This window comes from Mesoplodon densirostris, chromosome 1 (genome assembly GCF_025265405.1).
Source record: "Mesoplodon densirostris isolate mMesDen1 chromosome 1, mMesDen1 primary haplotype, whole genome shotgun sequence".
NCBI lineage: Eukaryota > Metazoa > Chordata > Mammalia > Artiodactyla > Ziphiidae > Mesoplodon > Mesoplodon densirostris.
The window spans coordinates 144491896-144507690 of NC_082661.1; the positions used below are offsets into that span (position 1 = coordinate 144491896).

The window sequence follows — 15795 nt, forward strand, 5'->3', positions numbered from 1 at the left end:
TTAAAATTTCTCACATATTTTTATACTTTTTAGAAATCTCACTGTGACTATAGTACCCAATGCATGAAATAGTCCTGAAGCTATAATGTTTTCATTTCAAAGTTTCAGAAGGATATTTTCTGTTCTCATGAACAAGAGTTTAACGTGATGTTTCTCTGCTCTGGCTGCACATTAGAATCACATTCGAATGCAAAAACAAAAGTCTGTTGGTCAGGTTTTCCTCCCAGAGATTCTGATTTAATTGATGTAGGATGGTTCCAGGTACTAGTATTTTTTCAAAGCTCCCCAGACCCAGGAGATTCTAATGTGTAGTCAGGATTGAGAATCACTGTTTTGTTGTTAATAAGTGAATTCTCTAATAAATAGAAAAGTAGATAAAATAATTTAATAAATTTATAAATAAGACTAAAATAATAAATGTCCAATAAAGCCTTTAATAAAAACATGAACAATATATCTAGTTCAACTACTTTTAGAGAGTCTAAAATTCTGGTGTTTGCGTAGATATGTCATAAATCACTTGCTACTAAAAAGTAAATTAATAATTTGCTGAATGAATAGGAATTACTCAGAAATCTGCCATCTGTACTCAAGGAGCAGGCCTCTGGTACTATAGCAGGTTTCTGGGTACAGAGTATGAGGTGAGACCTCATGGTGTTGACATCTTGGGAAGACTCTGTCACAGTCACATGCTAGAAAAGATTCTGTGCTGCTGAGTGTGGTTGTGAAGAATCTTTTCAGTATTTCTTCAAGAGGCAAATAATCAAGACCTGTCTTTAGTGGCTAATGACTTGTTGACTAAAGACAGGAGACTGAGTGGAATAATCTCTTAAGGGCCCCTGTAGTTCTGTGAGTTCCGTTTCCTGGGAGGGACAGCATCAAGGAGTTAGTTGACTTGCAGTCTCATAAGAATTATTGTCAGGAGCAACTCCAAATATGACCCAACATCAGTTCCTCATGGTACATGATTATGAGGTGAAAGACATTAACTATTTGATATTGGAGATCAGGTCAGGAAGAAGAGTGTAGAGACTAGGAGGATAGTTTGGGGTCAACACATGAGATTGATTGATTTTCAAATGTATTATTCTAGAAGTTGAGCCAAGAGATGGTCATAACTTGATGGTCAGTTTAATATAAGAGTAAATTAGAAAGAACAAATATGTTAGGAAAGGAGAATTGGCAATATTGAGTGATGCTTGGGATGGGAGGGATGAAAGACAAGCAGTAGCTTTTTAGTGACCGTTTTACCAAGAGGTGTATTTTTTGAGAGATGAACTAGCACGAATCTGCTTTAGAGTGTATCTTTGGATTCATCCTGCTTTGGCTCAAACCCTGGCTCTACCACATGCAAGCTACATGGCAGCAGGCAAGTTACTTAACCTCTCTGAGCCTTAGTTTCCACATCTAGGAATTGAAGATAATAATAATTCCTACTTTGTAAGACAGTGGTGAGGATTAAGGGAGTCAACACATGTAAAGTGCTTACAACAGGGCCTGACTTAATAAATGTTAGTCATTTTTATGATACGTTATGATGATAACATTGGAAGAAAGGGGAATATTTCCAGAAGACTGAAAAGGCTTGTCTTCAATTACTTGGAAGGTTAGAGAAAACAGCTATGAAAGCTACACTAAACTGGTCCTCAATCTCACGATATAATGAAGAAGACAGATACACAGACCAAATAAATCTGATATAAAGCAGGATATCATATAGCTACAACAGATATAGAATAATGTATTCTTGGAGTATGGGGAATATAGTAGTCATTAGTTGGTTGTCTCCTTAACATTCATATCCCCCTACTTTCTACAAAAACCTTCAGATTTTTCTTTGAGAAACAGTCCCTTCCCCATTTCAATGATGTGGTTTTGATGTTATTGACCCCACTTCTAATTTCAGGCATGGACTCTGATTAACCTAACCCTACTGGCATCCTTCTTGTCTACTATGGTCTGAATGTTTGTGTCCCCCAAAATTCATATGTTGAAATTGTAACCTGGAAGGTGATGGTATTAGTAGATGGAGCCTTTGATAGGTGATTAGGCCATGAGGGTGGAGCCCTCATGAATGGGATTAATGCTCTTATAAAAGAGGCCCCACAGAGCTCCCCAGCCTTTTTTGTCATGTGAGGATACAATGAGAAGTCTGCACCTTCAAAAAGGGCCCTCACTCAACCATGCTGGCACCCTGATCTCAGACTTCCAGCCTCCAGAATTGTGAGAAATAAGTTTCTGTTGTTTGTATGCCACCCAGTCTGTGGTGTCTTGTTATAGCAGCCTAAATGGGCTAAGATACTGCCCTAGTAACTGGTATAGGGATGAGCAAATGAGATGCAAGAGAATGTTTGCTGGGAACAGAGTCTTCCTCATTTTTTCTCAAGAGCTTCTGGCAGAGAATTTTCTGTGGACAGTGTGGTGTGAAGATATACAGCCTTTTTTTTTTTTTTTTTTTTTTACAGTGAGCCTGAGGGCAGAATTGAGAAACTTACACAGAAAAATAGCAGGATGACACACTGAGATTCTAGATAAAACTATCTGAAATCAGCCCAGAATGTACAGCAGCATGATGCTATACATTTAAGCCAGATTGAGTTGGTTTTTTCTGTTGCTTACAATCCAAGGAATCCTAACTATTGCAAGTAGGGAACAAGTAATTCAGTTGGCCAGGGGTGCAGCAGTAGGGATTGAGGAGACTTCTTGGGGCCTGGTTTTGAAGGGAGGCCAGTCTCCTATAGGCAGATCTTGGAATAAAGTACATTCTAAACAAAGAGAACATATATTGGGCAAAGCCTGGAGACGAGAGAGTATAAAGCATTTTTTGGAAGTGGCCAGTGGACTCTATATGGCTGGAATATACAGTATGTCTATGGTATACTAGAAGATAAGCTGGAAAAACAGGAAGCAGGCGAGGAATGAAGCTTTGAACACTAGGCTTAGGATTTGGGGCTTTATGCTGTGTGCAAATGCCAACTGTCAAAGATAAAGGACAGATGAACCTTGTGTTTTAGGGAGATAACTTTGGCAGCAGAGTGATGGATGGATTGGAAAATTCCAGGACAAAGGCAAAATGGTCATGAATCAGGGCAGTCTGGTGAATGAAAATAGGGGATAGATATGAGAGATATAAAGAATGTAGACAAGATTGGTTTGGGTGGGAGAAAAACATCAGGGGAGTAACATAGCTGCAAGGTATGGAGTATAAGCACTTGGAAGGACTGCACTTGAGGGTGCTGCAGGAGGCAGTACAGGAGTAAGAGAAACAGTGTTCAGTTTTGTACACTTTGAATTTCAGAGCCTGGTGGGATGTACACAGGGAGATATCCAGGAAGGGCTGGAGGTTAGAGTCTGGAGCTAGGGTAGAAACCAGAGCTGGAAAGCACAACTTTGCATGTTATCCCCATAAAAAAGACAGTTGAAGTCACAAGGGGGAATGAGGTCCCTGAGAGAGTCATGGAAGAGGAAATGGGATGATGACCAAGAATGATTTGGAGATTCTCTATGTTTAAGGTTGAGCAAAGGAGCTTAAGCCAGTGAAAGGCATTGGCTGGAGAGGTAGGCATGTACAGTGTAATGAGAATCAAGCAAAGACAGAGCTTTAAGATGGGGTGGACAATGGAATGGATGTGCTGGAGATGCTGGGCAGAGTCAAAACTGAGAAGAAGCTATTGTATTTGAGAAGAGAAGATGCGGGCTCGCCTCTCTCTTTCCAGAACTTTTTTTTGTGTGTGTGGTACGTGGGCCTCTCACTGTTGTGGCCTCTCCTGTTGTGGAGCACAGGCTCTGGACGTGCAGGCTCAGCGGCCATGGCTCACGGGCCCAGCCGCTCCACGGCATGTGGGATCCTCCCGGACCGGGGCACGAACCCGTGTCGCCTGCATCAGCAGGCAGACTCTCAACCACTGCACCACCAGGGAAGCCCACTTTCCAGAACTTTTACAATGAGGAATGGTAAAAGTAACCAACAACCAAGTAGCTTTAGGAAGAAGCAAGGTCAAGGTCCTTATTTCTTAAGATAAGGAGATCTAAGTGTTTTTGTATACAATCCAAAGACCATTTTAGTGTCTAATATTTTCTATGTGTTGCTTTGTTACAAGACTCATTTTCTCTACATCTGGAACTTCTATTTATATTATGTGGTCAGATGCATGAAATGACTCCCTTATGGCCTTTCATCTGCCTATAACCAGCCTGACTAATTTTGGGATGATTATCAGTTAGATCTGAAGTTGTATTTTTTACTTTATTTAAAACTGTCTCTCTGTGTGAGGTGTTCCTTGCTGAGTTGTTCTGCTTGGTTTTATTATGTTCACCAAAGCAGTAACGTATGAGAAATGAATGTTCAGAAACACACGGAAAGAGAATTTTTATTTGTGCCTCAAGGGACTCCTCACCAATGTTTTGGAAACTCTGGAAACTAAATTTCTATACAAAGACCATAAAACTTTTCTGCTTCCATTGATTAGCTGTCATTGCTGGTGAAGCAACACTAGTGGAAAATGCTATCTTTATTCTGGAGAAATGTGAAAAGCACTGAATACTAATACAACTAAACTGGAAGTGGATATATTCTTCTGTGAGGGATGAGTGACTTATAATAATTCTCTAGGAAACAAAAGCATTTGTTTTTGCACTGTTCAGTTCCTTGAAAGCTTGAGAAACTTTTAAGAGGGGAGATGACATTAATTCACTGGGTTACAACCTGCAAAAGGCACAGACATAAAATTCGGGACACACATTTTTTGTATAGCACATGCAAACCTTATAAATGCTCTTTTTCTTTGTTACTCAAAATAAAAAAAAAAAAAACTCCAATCTCCACTGATTAATAAATTAAGAACTTTTCCACTCTGTGTCTATGTTGATGTTGTATAGTTCTATTTATTCCAGTAAGTTGCTTCCTGTAAAGGTAATTGTGATGGATACCCAAGAGGCATGTGATTCTGAGGGGGAAAAAAGTGAAGAAGAAACAAAGAACAGCAGAAATGGAAATAATAAAAATAATTTGAACTTTTTCAAAGTATTGAGAAGAGAGGATGCACAGAGGCTGTGCTAGGCATTGAAAATACAAAATAGATTTGACCTAAACTCCTGCTTTTGAGGGAGAAACATTCACATAAACGTAGTCATATTATCGTATATCATATCATAAAAGTGCTGTGTGTATATAGGAAAAGGAAAGTAATTTCCTGGCTCTGTGAATAACAAAATAGTCCAAATTAATTGGTCTAGGATAAAGTATAAATTTAGTATAGCTCTGGATATATTTATTAAATGTATGACTATTGTTTAAATGTGAATTTAAGAATGATTTGTAAGGTACATTTTACATAGCTAGTACATATCATTTGAACCCCACAATATTTTTGATGATAGCTCTATTTAACTAGACATATCATGATAAATATGTAATGTACAGGGTACATTTTACTAAATAAGCATCAACATCATGCATTTCACCATTCTTATTATACCTTAACCACCATCCTTCTACTCAATCACCTGCTCAAGTAAGATTTAACCTCTGCCTGTTTTTTCTGGGAGGATCTCAGTTGAAGAAGGCAGTTGAATAAAAAGCTAAAACATTACTTGGGAAGGACATTTGAGCTGGGTATTGAAGGTCAAATAAAAGTTTTCCAAGACACTAAAGGACAAAAAAAAATCCATGGCAGAAAACAAATACCCCAAATGCCCAAATGATTATGTACATAGGAGCAACTGCTTCTCTTTGAAGGGGTAAGAAGGTGAAGATCCAGTTGGGTTGGGGCTCCTGGGGTTGGGGAGAGGGAGATCTGGTTACCTGCCTTTAATTCTGCCTTGATTGTCTGTCGCAGAGTGATTCTCCTAAGTCACACTTGGCCTTCCATCCACCTAGGAAAATGGAAGCCATCATCATGGAGAGGCTAAGGAAGCCAATGACATCTATTGACTCAGCCTCACCCCTTAAAGGAGACCAGTCCTCATCAAGAAACTATGTGCTTGAATTATACTCCAATAAAGACGTTTAAAAAAAAAAGAAAGGAATTATGTTCAATAAAAATATTAAACTATTCCCTTAAAAAAATAAAAAGAAAGAAAGAAACTGTATGCTTGGAGGAGTCTGTCTTGGATGTTTACTACCTCTCTGCTTTCAAGTCCTGATTCCACTCTTATAGTTGTGGGACTTTGGAAAAGTTACCTAAACCTTCAAATCCCATCCCCCACCCCCATATGAAAATAATTATAGTATCTTCACTGAGTTATTGTAAACATTACAATAAGTTAAGCGAAAGAAAATACCTGGCATATAATAAGTGCTCCAAAAATCGACTTCTTATTATTATATAAAAAAAGCAAAGAGTGTCTTGATTTTTAACCAATCATTAACTAATGGTGAGAAAACTATGCATTGATTGTTTGCAAAGAGATAAAACAACTTTTTTTTTTTCTTTTTTGCAAGACTTTTAGGAAACAAAGGAACATTTACTTAAGGATAAACAATTCCTTGTCTTCACTCTTCTTCTTCACTGATAATTGCTAACCATGCTTGCTGCCTTCATGGGATGTTGCAAGGATGAAGCAAAGGATGCAGCGAAGCATTCAGAACAGTGCCTGCTCACAGAATGTGCTCAGTGAGTGTTGGCTACTTTTATTATTTTCTAAAAATCCTTCTCTGGTGTTATGTGGATTTTCAGTTGGTTACTTAAATTCCCTGCATGCTTTCCACTTTTTAAAATTGTTATATTTTGGGCTTCCCTGGTGGTGCAGTGGTTGAGAATCTGCCTGCCAATGCAGGGGATACGGGTTCGAGCCCTGGTCTGGGAAGATCCCACATGCCGCAGAGCAACTAGGCCCGTGAGCCACAACTACTGAGCCTGCGCATCTGGAGCCTGTGCTCCGCAACATGAGGGGCCGCGACAGTGAGAGGCCCGCACACCGCTATGAAGAGTGGCCCCCGCTTGCCACAACTAGAGAAAGCCCTCACACAGAAACGAAGACCCAACACAGCCAAAAATAAATAAATTTATAAAATTGTTATATTTATCCTTGTGAGATATAGCAGGCAACTATATGGGTGAGTTTGGGGAGGGCACATAGGCGTGCATATTTATAGTAACTGAGATTTTTCCTGTGCAGGTGGCAAGTAATGAAGTTCTGTTTCATTTGTCTCACCAAAAGAATGAGGAGTTTGTTTTATATTTATTAGAATGTAAGACTTGATGAATGAAGCCAAACACTGATAGAAACATCCAAGGCAAGCCTGGCTTTGTGGTGACAAAACCTTCTTTTCCTTGAACATACAAATATGTTTTAAGTTTAAGTTAAAAATAAGTCACACACAGAGAAAAATACACATAGGTGTGTAAGGAAGGTGGATAATGAGAGATAAATGGTGCTCAGGATCTCCCAGTGCATGATAGTCATGAGTACAATGGGCTATGAAATCCAGCCAACATCTGGCAAGGTAGTCAGGGCTCTGGTAAGTTAGAGCATAAATAAATATTGGAAACAAATTAAGTGAAGTAAACAGGAGAAAGTGACATGCAAATACATAATCAACAAATAGCAGTATTTGAAAACTGTAACAGCCACTACTAGAAGGGAGAGTTGAATCTTGATTTATATATTTTATTTGTAAAAGTTACACTTTCTCATTCTGACACAATGTTATAGAAATACATGAAGTAAAAAGTGCAAGTTCCCATCCACCTGCCTCTCTGCTTCAACCATTTCCCAGAGGTAATGTCAAGACTGACTATGGAAAAGTCAATGGTATTATACAAAACTGGCCAGCACTTTGATTATAGTTACTTAAAACAGATTTTTTTTAATCCTGGAAAAATTTAAATGTGTAACTGTAGAGAGAATAGTAAAATGAACCTTTATGTACTCATCATCCAACTTCCTCAGTTATTAACCTTTTGCTAGCCTTCGTATTTACTTTTTTAAGATATGAAGTCCAAAATACTGGTGGCAATGGAACAAAAGTTGGCACTGTCGAGTGTAATTTATGCAGTATGCTTTGATGATATGAACAATTTATATTCTTTGTGCACAAAGCCCGATGCAACAGCTGGAGATACAGAGCAGTCTGTGATTAAGTTAAATTTGCCCTGGGTGGAGCTATTGTGAGGACGGCTCATTTCTGCTCACGTTCACCACTGTAACCCTAGTCTCTCCTGTAATGTCTAGCATGTAGTAGGACCAGAAACTGTTGTTGAAGAAATGAGCCTTATTTACCATTCAGATCTTAGCAACATGAAGGAGATAGTATAATTAATCTTTGCACAATGCTTCCCAATGTGCATTGGGTGCTTACTATGTGCTAGGTGCTTGTGCTTACTAGGTATTAGGTCAGGCTTTATGTGCAGTAACTCATTCAATTCCTGCAAAAACCCCAGGGACACGGTTCTATTATCATCTTTTGTGTTTCATAGATACACAACCAGTAAGTTGGTCAAGATCATGTGGATAGTAAAGCGGTAGACCTGGGAGGCAAGCCCAGCCAGTGTGGCCCCTGTGTACTTAGCACCACTCTTGGCTGCTTCACCCCCAAAGGTGTCTGAATACCATTTATGGGGCACTGAACACACTTGCCTACTTTGATAGGTGGTGATCTTACCTGTACGGTCTGATGAACTCACAAATCACTCCTTTGCAGCAGTGCCAGATAATGGGAGGGTGTTGCACATGGAACAGACTTTAAAAAAAAGAAAGAAAGAAAGAAAGAAAGAAAACAAAAAAACCAAAAAAACCCCACCAGACTTTGTCATTTTTCATGAACACAAGGCACTTCTTAGTGCCGTGTGGGAGGGAATGTGGTAGACTGATTTCATTGAGACCCTGCCAAATTCTGGTCTTGTGGCCATCAAAGACGCATCATTTCCTCCAAGACTTCTAAAGGGGGCTATTACCATGGGCCTGCAGGTTCTGGTTTGCATTCAGAGGAGACACTATCTTCTTAAGTGAGACGTGGAAGAGGAAGTGTCATGAATTGTAAATAAAGCTGAGAGAGAAGAATTGTTTGGAGATGGAGATGGAGAAAAACTGCCTGCTCCAAACCAGGTTCCATCTCCCTCCCCCTTATCCAACTTTGCCAGAGCCCATCCTGTTTTCCTTGCTAAGTTTACTTGCAGGAAGAGAGGAGTTTCTTTTAAGTATACCCCTGGCCCTGATGAATACCTCCTAGATTAAATATTACTGCATCTATACAGTGCAACACCATGCCACTATGAAAAAGAACAAGATGGAGCCCTAAAGCTTGATGTAGGATGACCTCCAAGTTATATTTTAAAGTGAAAAAAAGCCAACACTCAAGCACTATTTATACCAAGGATACCCTTTGTGGAAGGAGGAGCATTATATACTTATACCTATATGTGCATAGAATTTGCTTGGGAAAAAAGGAAAGGTAAAAATGCCTGCCTCTGCCGAAGGAAGGACTTTTCATTCTAAACCTTTTCATATTAAAAAGATTTTTTAAGCATAATGCACTCATTATATTTCAGAGTTAAAGTATTTCAACTGTCACCCCCGCAAAGTAGAAGAGTAAATACAGTACATATAAAAAATAGCAGAAGATGGGCTTCCCTGGTGGCGCAGTGCTTGAGAGTCCGCCTGCCGATGCAGGGGACACGGGTTCCTGCCCCGGTCCGGGAGGATCCCACATGCCGCGGAGCGGCTGGGCCCGTGAACCATGGCCGCTGAGCCTGCGCGTCCGGAGCCTGTGCTCCGCAACGGGAGAGGCCACAACAGTGAGAAGCCCGCGTACCGCAAAAAAAAAAAAAAAAAAAAGGCAGAAGAGAAGAAACACTTTACATTAATGGGTATTTCAGGAGGAGGAGTTTGGACTAGATGTAGAAATAAAATATTTCTACCTCTTCATCTCCCTGAAGGATGGTCCTTTAAGTTGTCATTTAAAAGCACCTGCGAAGTAAGAGACGGAGGATCTGGAAGATCCCATTTAATGAAGTTAGGGGACATCTGTCACTTCCCAGGTGTGGGGACAGATGGAGAGAAAAGAACAAATGTGGTTAGAAAGGAAACAGAGAGTCTACAGAGCCACAGGGAATCTACACCTGCTGAGAGAGTTGGGAGGTTTGGTACAGAGTGTTCTGGGTGCCCAGGGTCTGGGCAGTAACTCATTGTCTCATTGTCAAAGTGAGACAGGGTCTGGGCTTTGCTTAATTGCGTCTCCAGGGAAGCCCGCCGCTGCGGGCCTCCTTCCCCGCGGCTTAAGGAGAGCTCGGCTGGAATCTCTGCTCTGAAAATGCCCGGGAAGCGTCAAGCGACGGACTCCTGGTCGGGTAACCCGGTGGACAAAACCTTTTCTCAAGGAGACCCACACGCGCCGCGGATATTCCAGAGCCCTGGGTACTTCCAGCTCCCCGGAAGCCTGAGGTAGGTTTTTGGTGAAAGCCAGGTAGAGGGGGAGGGTCTCAAATTTAAATGCTTTTGGGGGCGAGGCAGGTAACTTAAAAACAATTGAAGCCGTCAGGTGTACGAGGAAATAGTGGGAACTTTGGAGAGCTGGGCAAGTGAATATTCGGACTAAAGGCATTCAGCTTCAGATTTTTAAACTACAACTATGCTGGCCAAGCAAAACATTCATACTGGCTGGAGTCACAGTTTGCGATCCTGCATTCGCCTCTGCTCAGTATCCGCTTCTGCCTCGTTGCTTCAGCCTGCCGCTGATCCTCAGCCTGTCCCCCAGCCACTTCAGAGGCGCGCAGAGCCAAGACTCCCAAACTTTGGCGCTCCTCCTGAGGGCGCAGTGTCCCTCGCAGCACTCCCAGTGTTGCTCCCCAACATCTCGGGGTGGGAGGGCAGCCACCGACTGAAACTTGGACTGGCTCAGAACCCGTTATGGGCTACATTTTCTTTCAGAAATGGAGTGGTTGCGCCCGGAGCGTTCACCCTCGGGCCACTGCGGGCCAGAAGCAGTCCGGGGCAAGTGGGGAGATGGGGAGATGTAGTGGGCGTGGGAAGCACCGGGTCCACTCACAGAACCCGGCTGAGGGGCGGGGCCGGCTGCGAAGGGAAGCCCCGCCCCGCATAGCCCCGCCCCCGCGCTCTAGAGTTTCGGCTCTGGCTCCCCACCCAGCACTGAATCCCGGGACCCCGGGAGAGCCGGAGGTGTACGGTTGCGTTTCGTCTGCCCGCGCGGGGTATCACTTGCGCGCTACAGAAAAGCCCGAAGCTGTCTGGCAGCCGGGATACCCTCTCCTACTGGCACAAGCAGACGCCCCTGCAGCCGCGGCCGAAGCCGGGGCACCCTCGCCCTGCGAGTGCCGGAGCCCTGCGCGGCGGCGCGCATTCCACCTCCGCGCCTTGTTCGCGGAGCAGGACCAGGGAGAGAGAACCGCTGGCCGAGTTCGGTGCACTGCGCCCGGCGCGAGGTGCGGGATGGAGAGCAAGGCGCTGCTGGCCTTTGCTCTGTGGCTCTGCGTGGAGACCCGGGCTGCCTCTGTGGGTAAGGAGCCCACTCCCTAGAAGGAAAGCGGAGAGGTCGGGTACGGGCGGAGAGATAGGGATGCGGAGAGGACCTGGAGGCCGGACCTAACTCAGAGTCATAGAGCTGGAGAGGTGAAAGTGACTTCACACTGTGTTCTTTCATTTACCAAAGAGGAAACTGAAGCTCAGTGACTGGCCCAAGATTACGCAGCGAGTTGGTGGTCTCCTGAGCCCAGTTCCATTTCCGCGACTCTGGCCTCCGACAGAGCCTGGGCTGGAGCGTGTCCTGCAGAGCCGATACACCCGTGCTCTTAGGAGGCGGGAGTGGGAAAGCGCCTGTGGCTGGCAGGCAGGAGGTGCCCCCGCAGGCGGGAACAGGCGATGAAATGTTGTCCGGCTGCGCGCACCATCCTAGCCAGGACGCGGGGAAGGAAGCCCTTAGGGGGCCGCGAGCCGGCTCGGCAGACGGCACCGTGCGCTTAGCTCTGCCTCTGTAGGAGTCGAACCGGGAACCCGGTCTACTGTTCCCTTTTGGTTCGAACTCACATACACACCCAGTGTATAAGGTGGGGTCTAGGGGAGAGGGAAACTTTTTCTTCTTCCTGGTGCAGGACGCCGCTCTCCTCGCAGAGAGTAAGGGGAATTGGGCTTGGACCTGGGGCTGTGACAGCTTCCCGAAGTGTCTCCAAGTAATAGTCACCTTCTTATGTAAAACAGTTTAACATCTTTCAAAGCGCTTTGGTCTTTCGGGTAAGCACAGGTCAGAAGTTCACGTTCTGAAAACTTACTCTGAGGGTTTTGGTACCTAGACTGGGCGCCATTCGCCACTCTCCTTGTCTAAAATTTCACTCTCCTTCAAGATTAGGAACACTCATGCCCTTGGTGCAATACATTCTGTCTCTCTCCCCCATCCCTATTTCCTTCTCTGTTTATCTCTCTCTTTCTCATCTCTCTCTAATCTCTTTCCTGTAGCCAGTTTGCTGATTTACAGATTTCCACTCTTCGGAGGGTGAGAAAGGGTAGAGGGTGGAAAAGGAAGAAAAGGTAAAATGATTCAGGTGAAAATTCCTTATAAATTAAAGAATCACATGTCTTTTTTTTTTAAGACACCCACACACATATACAGCAACAAGATCATCTGTCTATAGTTACTGAATTTTCTGAATAATGACTTGGTTCATCCAGGCCAGCTCCACCAGGAACACTCATTTGTCCCTGACAAGACCTCTCTCTTCCCCTTTATGGTGAGAGAATGAAGGTCTGGAACTTGTGGTTTGTTCTGTATCCCACAAAGAAGTGAGTTGCTTTTAAGCCTGGGGTGTTTCATAGCACAGCAGTAGTAACCATAATCGGGTTGCCCTGAATATAATGATGAGGTTGCCCTTTTGGAGTGTGTGACTTGCTTAATTGGATTGGGCTATAATTGATGCCATCAAATTCTAGAGACAGAGGCACTGTTGTTTTTCCTTCCTGTCTTTGAGCTGGAAGGGTAATAGTGCACAAATGAATTAATTTTGGCTATGGAATTTGAACATAGAAGAGCTTTTTATTGAGTAGCAGCGTATGTACTTCTTAGAGTTATTTCTTTAGAACTTTCTGAAGAACAGAACTCAAACTTGTCAGTGAAAATGAATGAAGCTTATTGGAGCAAAAAGAAATTGAGTGTTGGTCTACATATATGAATTTGAAGTTATCATTATTGATAGCCTTGTTGAATAGTTTTTTGTTGGAGACATGTCTCTAGAATAGTATGGTGTTGTTTTGGCTCCCTATGAATGGAGAACCTTTTTTTTTTTTTAACATTGGAAAGTGTGTCTAGAGTGTGAGATAACCTGTGGCAGTGATTTACAGGAGAGGTTCAAGAATCTTTTATTTTTGTGGTGGGGTGAGCTTGGCTTAATTAGAGCTTAGTCTTTACTACCATTTTTTTTCTCACATGAATGTGCCCAAATAATGGGTTCTTTCTCATTTGGGTCATCATAGGAATTGTATTAAGTTACTGTTTTTGACATGTCTCTCAACCTAGTGTTTCCCAGTCAAGTTTGATATCTGTGCTCATCCAAATGAATTATTTTCATTTTCCTTCTGTTAGACAAAATGAGGCTCCATTATTGGAAGACTTTTCTTTTGCTTTTAAACACTTTATTGTTTGCCTACTTTGGGAGCAGTTATTTCCTTCATATTGAAAAGTGTCCTGCTGATTAACTGAGCATGACCACCCAGACCAATAGCCATCCAACAGTGGCCCATAGACCATGTATGACTGCGTCACCTACAAATGCAGATTTGTAGGCCTAGGCATATTCTGACACATGCTAAAGTTTAAGAACCACTGCCCCAAACCCATGGCAGTTCCAATGCCACTTAGTTTCTGAGATTTATTGATATAAAGTAATTTCCAGTTAAAAAAATTTTTTTAATATTGATTAACAAATCTACAGCAACCTATTTTACACGTCTGAGTGAGTGTATGAGAGCACGAGTGATCAGCTAGCTGTTCATTCTGCCTGCAGCTGTTCACGTTGGGGTCCACAGATTCAATGCTCTGCATATTTACACTAGATATTTGCTCATACTCTATTTATTCGTACTCTTTCATATTTGCTAACACTCTTTTACTTGCCCAACAATGTCAATCCCAGTTTAGGCCTAGAGAGTCATTTGTTCTTAGTGGATGTGAGTTAAGGATCATATGAACCTTGGGTGCTTACCCAGCATCAATCACTTTTTAAGGTGGTGTTTTGAAGATCTAGATATGAGTTAAGACCCTGACATGGTGGACAATTTTTCTTTCTCTGATGCTTTTTCAACAGCTGGTATTTCTTTGCATTTAGTTGCAGAGAACTCAGTCTTCTTGCTGTAGAGTGACCCATGGCAAGGAATCTGTCCCATGATATATTTAGGTAGACACTTTTCCTGTGTTCCAAGCTTGGTGTCAGGACAAGCTCAGCGCTTTGATCAGTAAGTTGAGATTCCCCAGTTGTAACTCATTAGCGTTACCCCTTTTTTTAAACTTATTTTTTCTTTAATTTTATTATTTATTTATTTATTTACGGCTGTGCTGGGTCTTCGTAGCTAGCTGTGTGCAAGCTTTCTCTAGTTGCGGCGAGCAGGGGCTACTCTTCGTTGTGGTGCACAGGCTTCTCACTGCCATGGCTTCTCTTGTTGCAGAGCATGGGCTCTAGGTGCATGGGCTCAGCAGTGGTGGCTCGCGAGCTCTAGAGCGGGGGCTAAGTAGTTGCAGTGCATGGGCTTAGTTGCTCCGCGGCATGTGGGATCGTCCCAGACCAGGAATCAAACTCATGTCCCCCGCACTAGCAGGCAGATTCTTATCCACTGAACTACCAGGGAAGTCCTGCATTACCCTTTTTAAGTTCTGTTTTTGAGGGAAAGTATATGCATGTTATATGACATGGGAACATGTTTCTTTCCTCAATTCCTCTCATCTAGTTTTAATGTACAGTCTTTCAACCTTGGCAGTTCAGTTACCAGAGGAAGTGCACTAGAAAATTGATAAAGGAAAATGAGACAATGTCATGGACATTCCCACCACCCTCAAAGTACATGGATGAACTATATAGAAATCTCTCTAAGTAGTATTCATTAATCAGCAATTTAGTCGAATGTGTGCATCCTATGTTTTATAAGAAATGTCAGTGGGTCCTTTCCCAGGGGAGTGAGATCATCAGATGAAGGTTCATTTGGTTTCAATGTCCCATATCCTTTTGTAAGACCTTGAAGTTGGCAATGCAGGAAAACAGGAACTCCACCCTCGCTCAATGAATTGCAGAACTGTTGTGTTGGTTTATGACCATCTGCCCATTCTTCCTGTTATGACACAGCTTGTGAACTTTTACTGGGAATGGTGAAAAGTAAATTCACAAGTTTTACACAATGAATTGCTGAAGAGGCCTTTTAAAGTATAGAGTGTGCATTGTTTATGGAAGGTGTTTCCTATTGGGTCTGAGTGGCAATTATATTCATTTATTTAATTTGTTTCTAGGTTTGTCTAGTGTTTCTCTTGATCCACCCAGACTCAGCATAAAAAAAGATATACTTACAATTATGGCTAACACAACGCTTCAAATTACTTGCAGGTAAGGATACATTTTAGATACAGATTTCCTGTGTCAAATATCATTGTTTATTAAAGAAAAAATAATTTCCATACAGCAGAATTATAATAGAGTCATCATAATTGTGTATAAGTAGTGAGGTTTCTAAGAGCTAATGTAATAATGAAAACATGAGGAAGGTCTTCTCTGGAAAATTCTGTACAATTTTGCTGACATTTTTTCCCTACTACCCTCTGCCAACACACACACACACACACACACACACACACACACATACACACAC

General features: G+C 42.4%; 1 protein-coding gene across 1 annotated transcript in view; it reads left to right on the plus strand.

The window, feature by feature from the left end:
• Positions 1–11373: 11373 nt before the first annotated feature.
• Positions 11374–15795, plus strand: part of KDR (kinase insert domain receptor) — a 43398-nt gene continuing 38976 nt past the window's right edge. The window contains exons 1-2 of the mRNA XM_060090951.1: positions 11374–11455; positions 15440–15533. Coding sequence (XP_059946934.1) covers positions 11389–11455; positions 15440–15533 — 161 coding nt within the window. The 5' untranslated portion in view covers positions 11374–11388. The remainder of the gene's footprint in view (positions 11456–15439; positions 15534–15795) is intronic.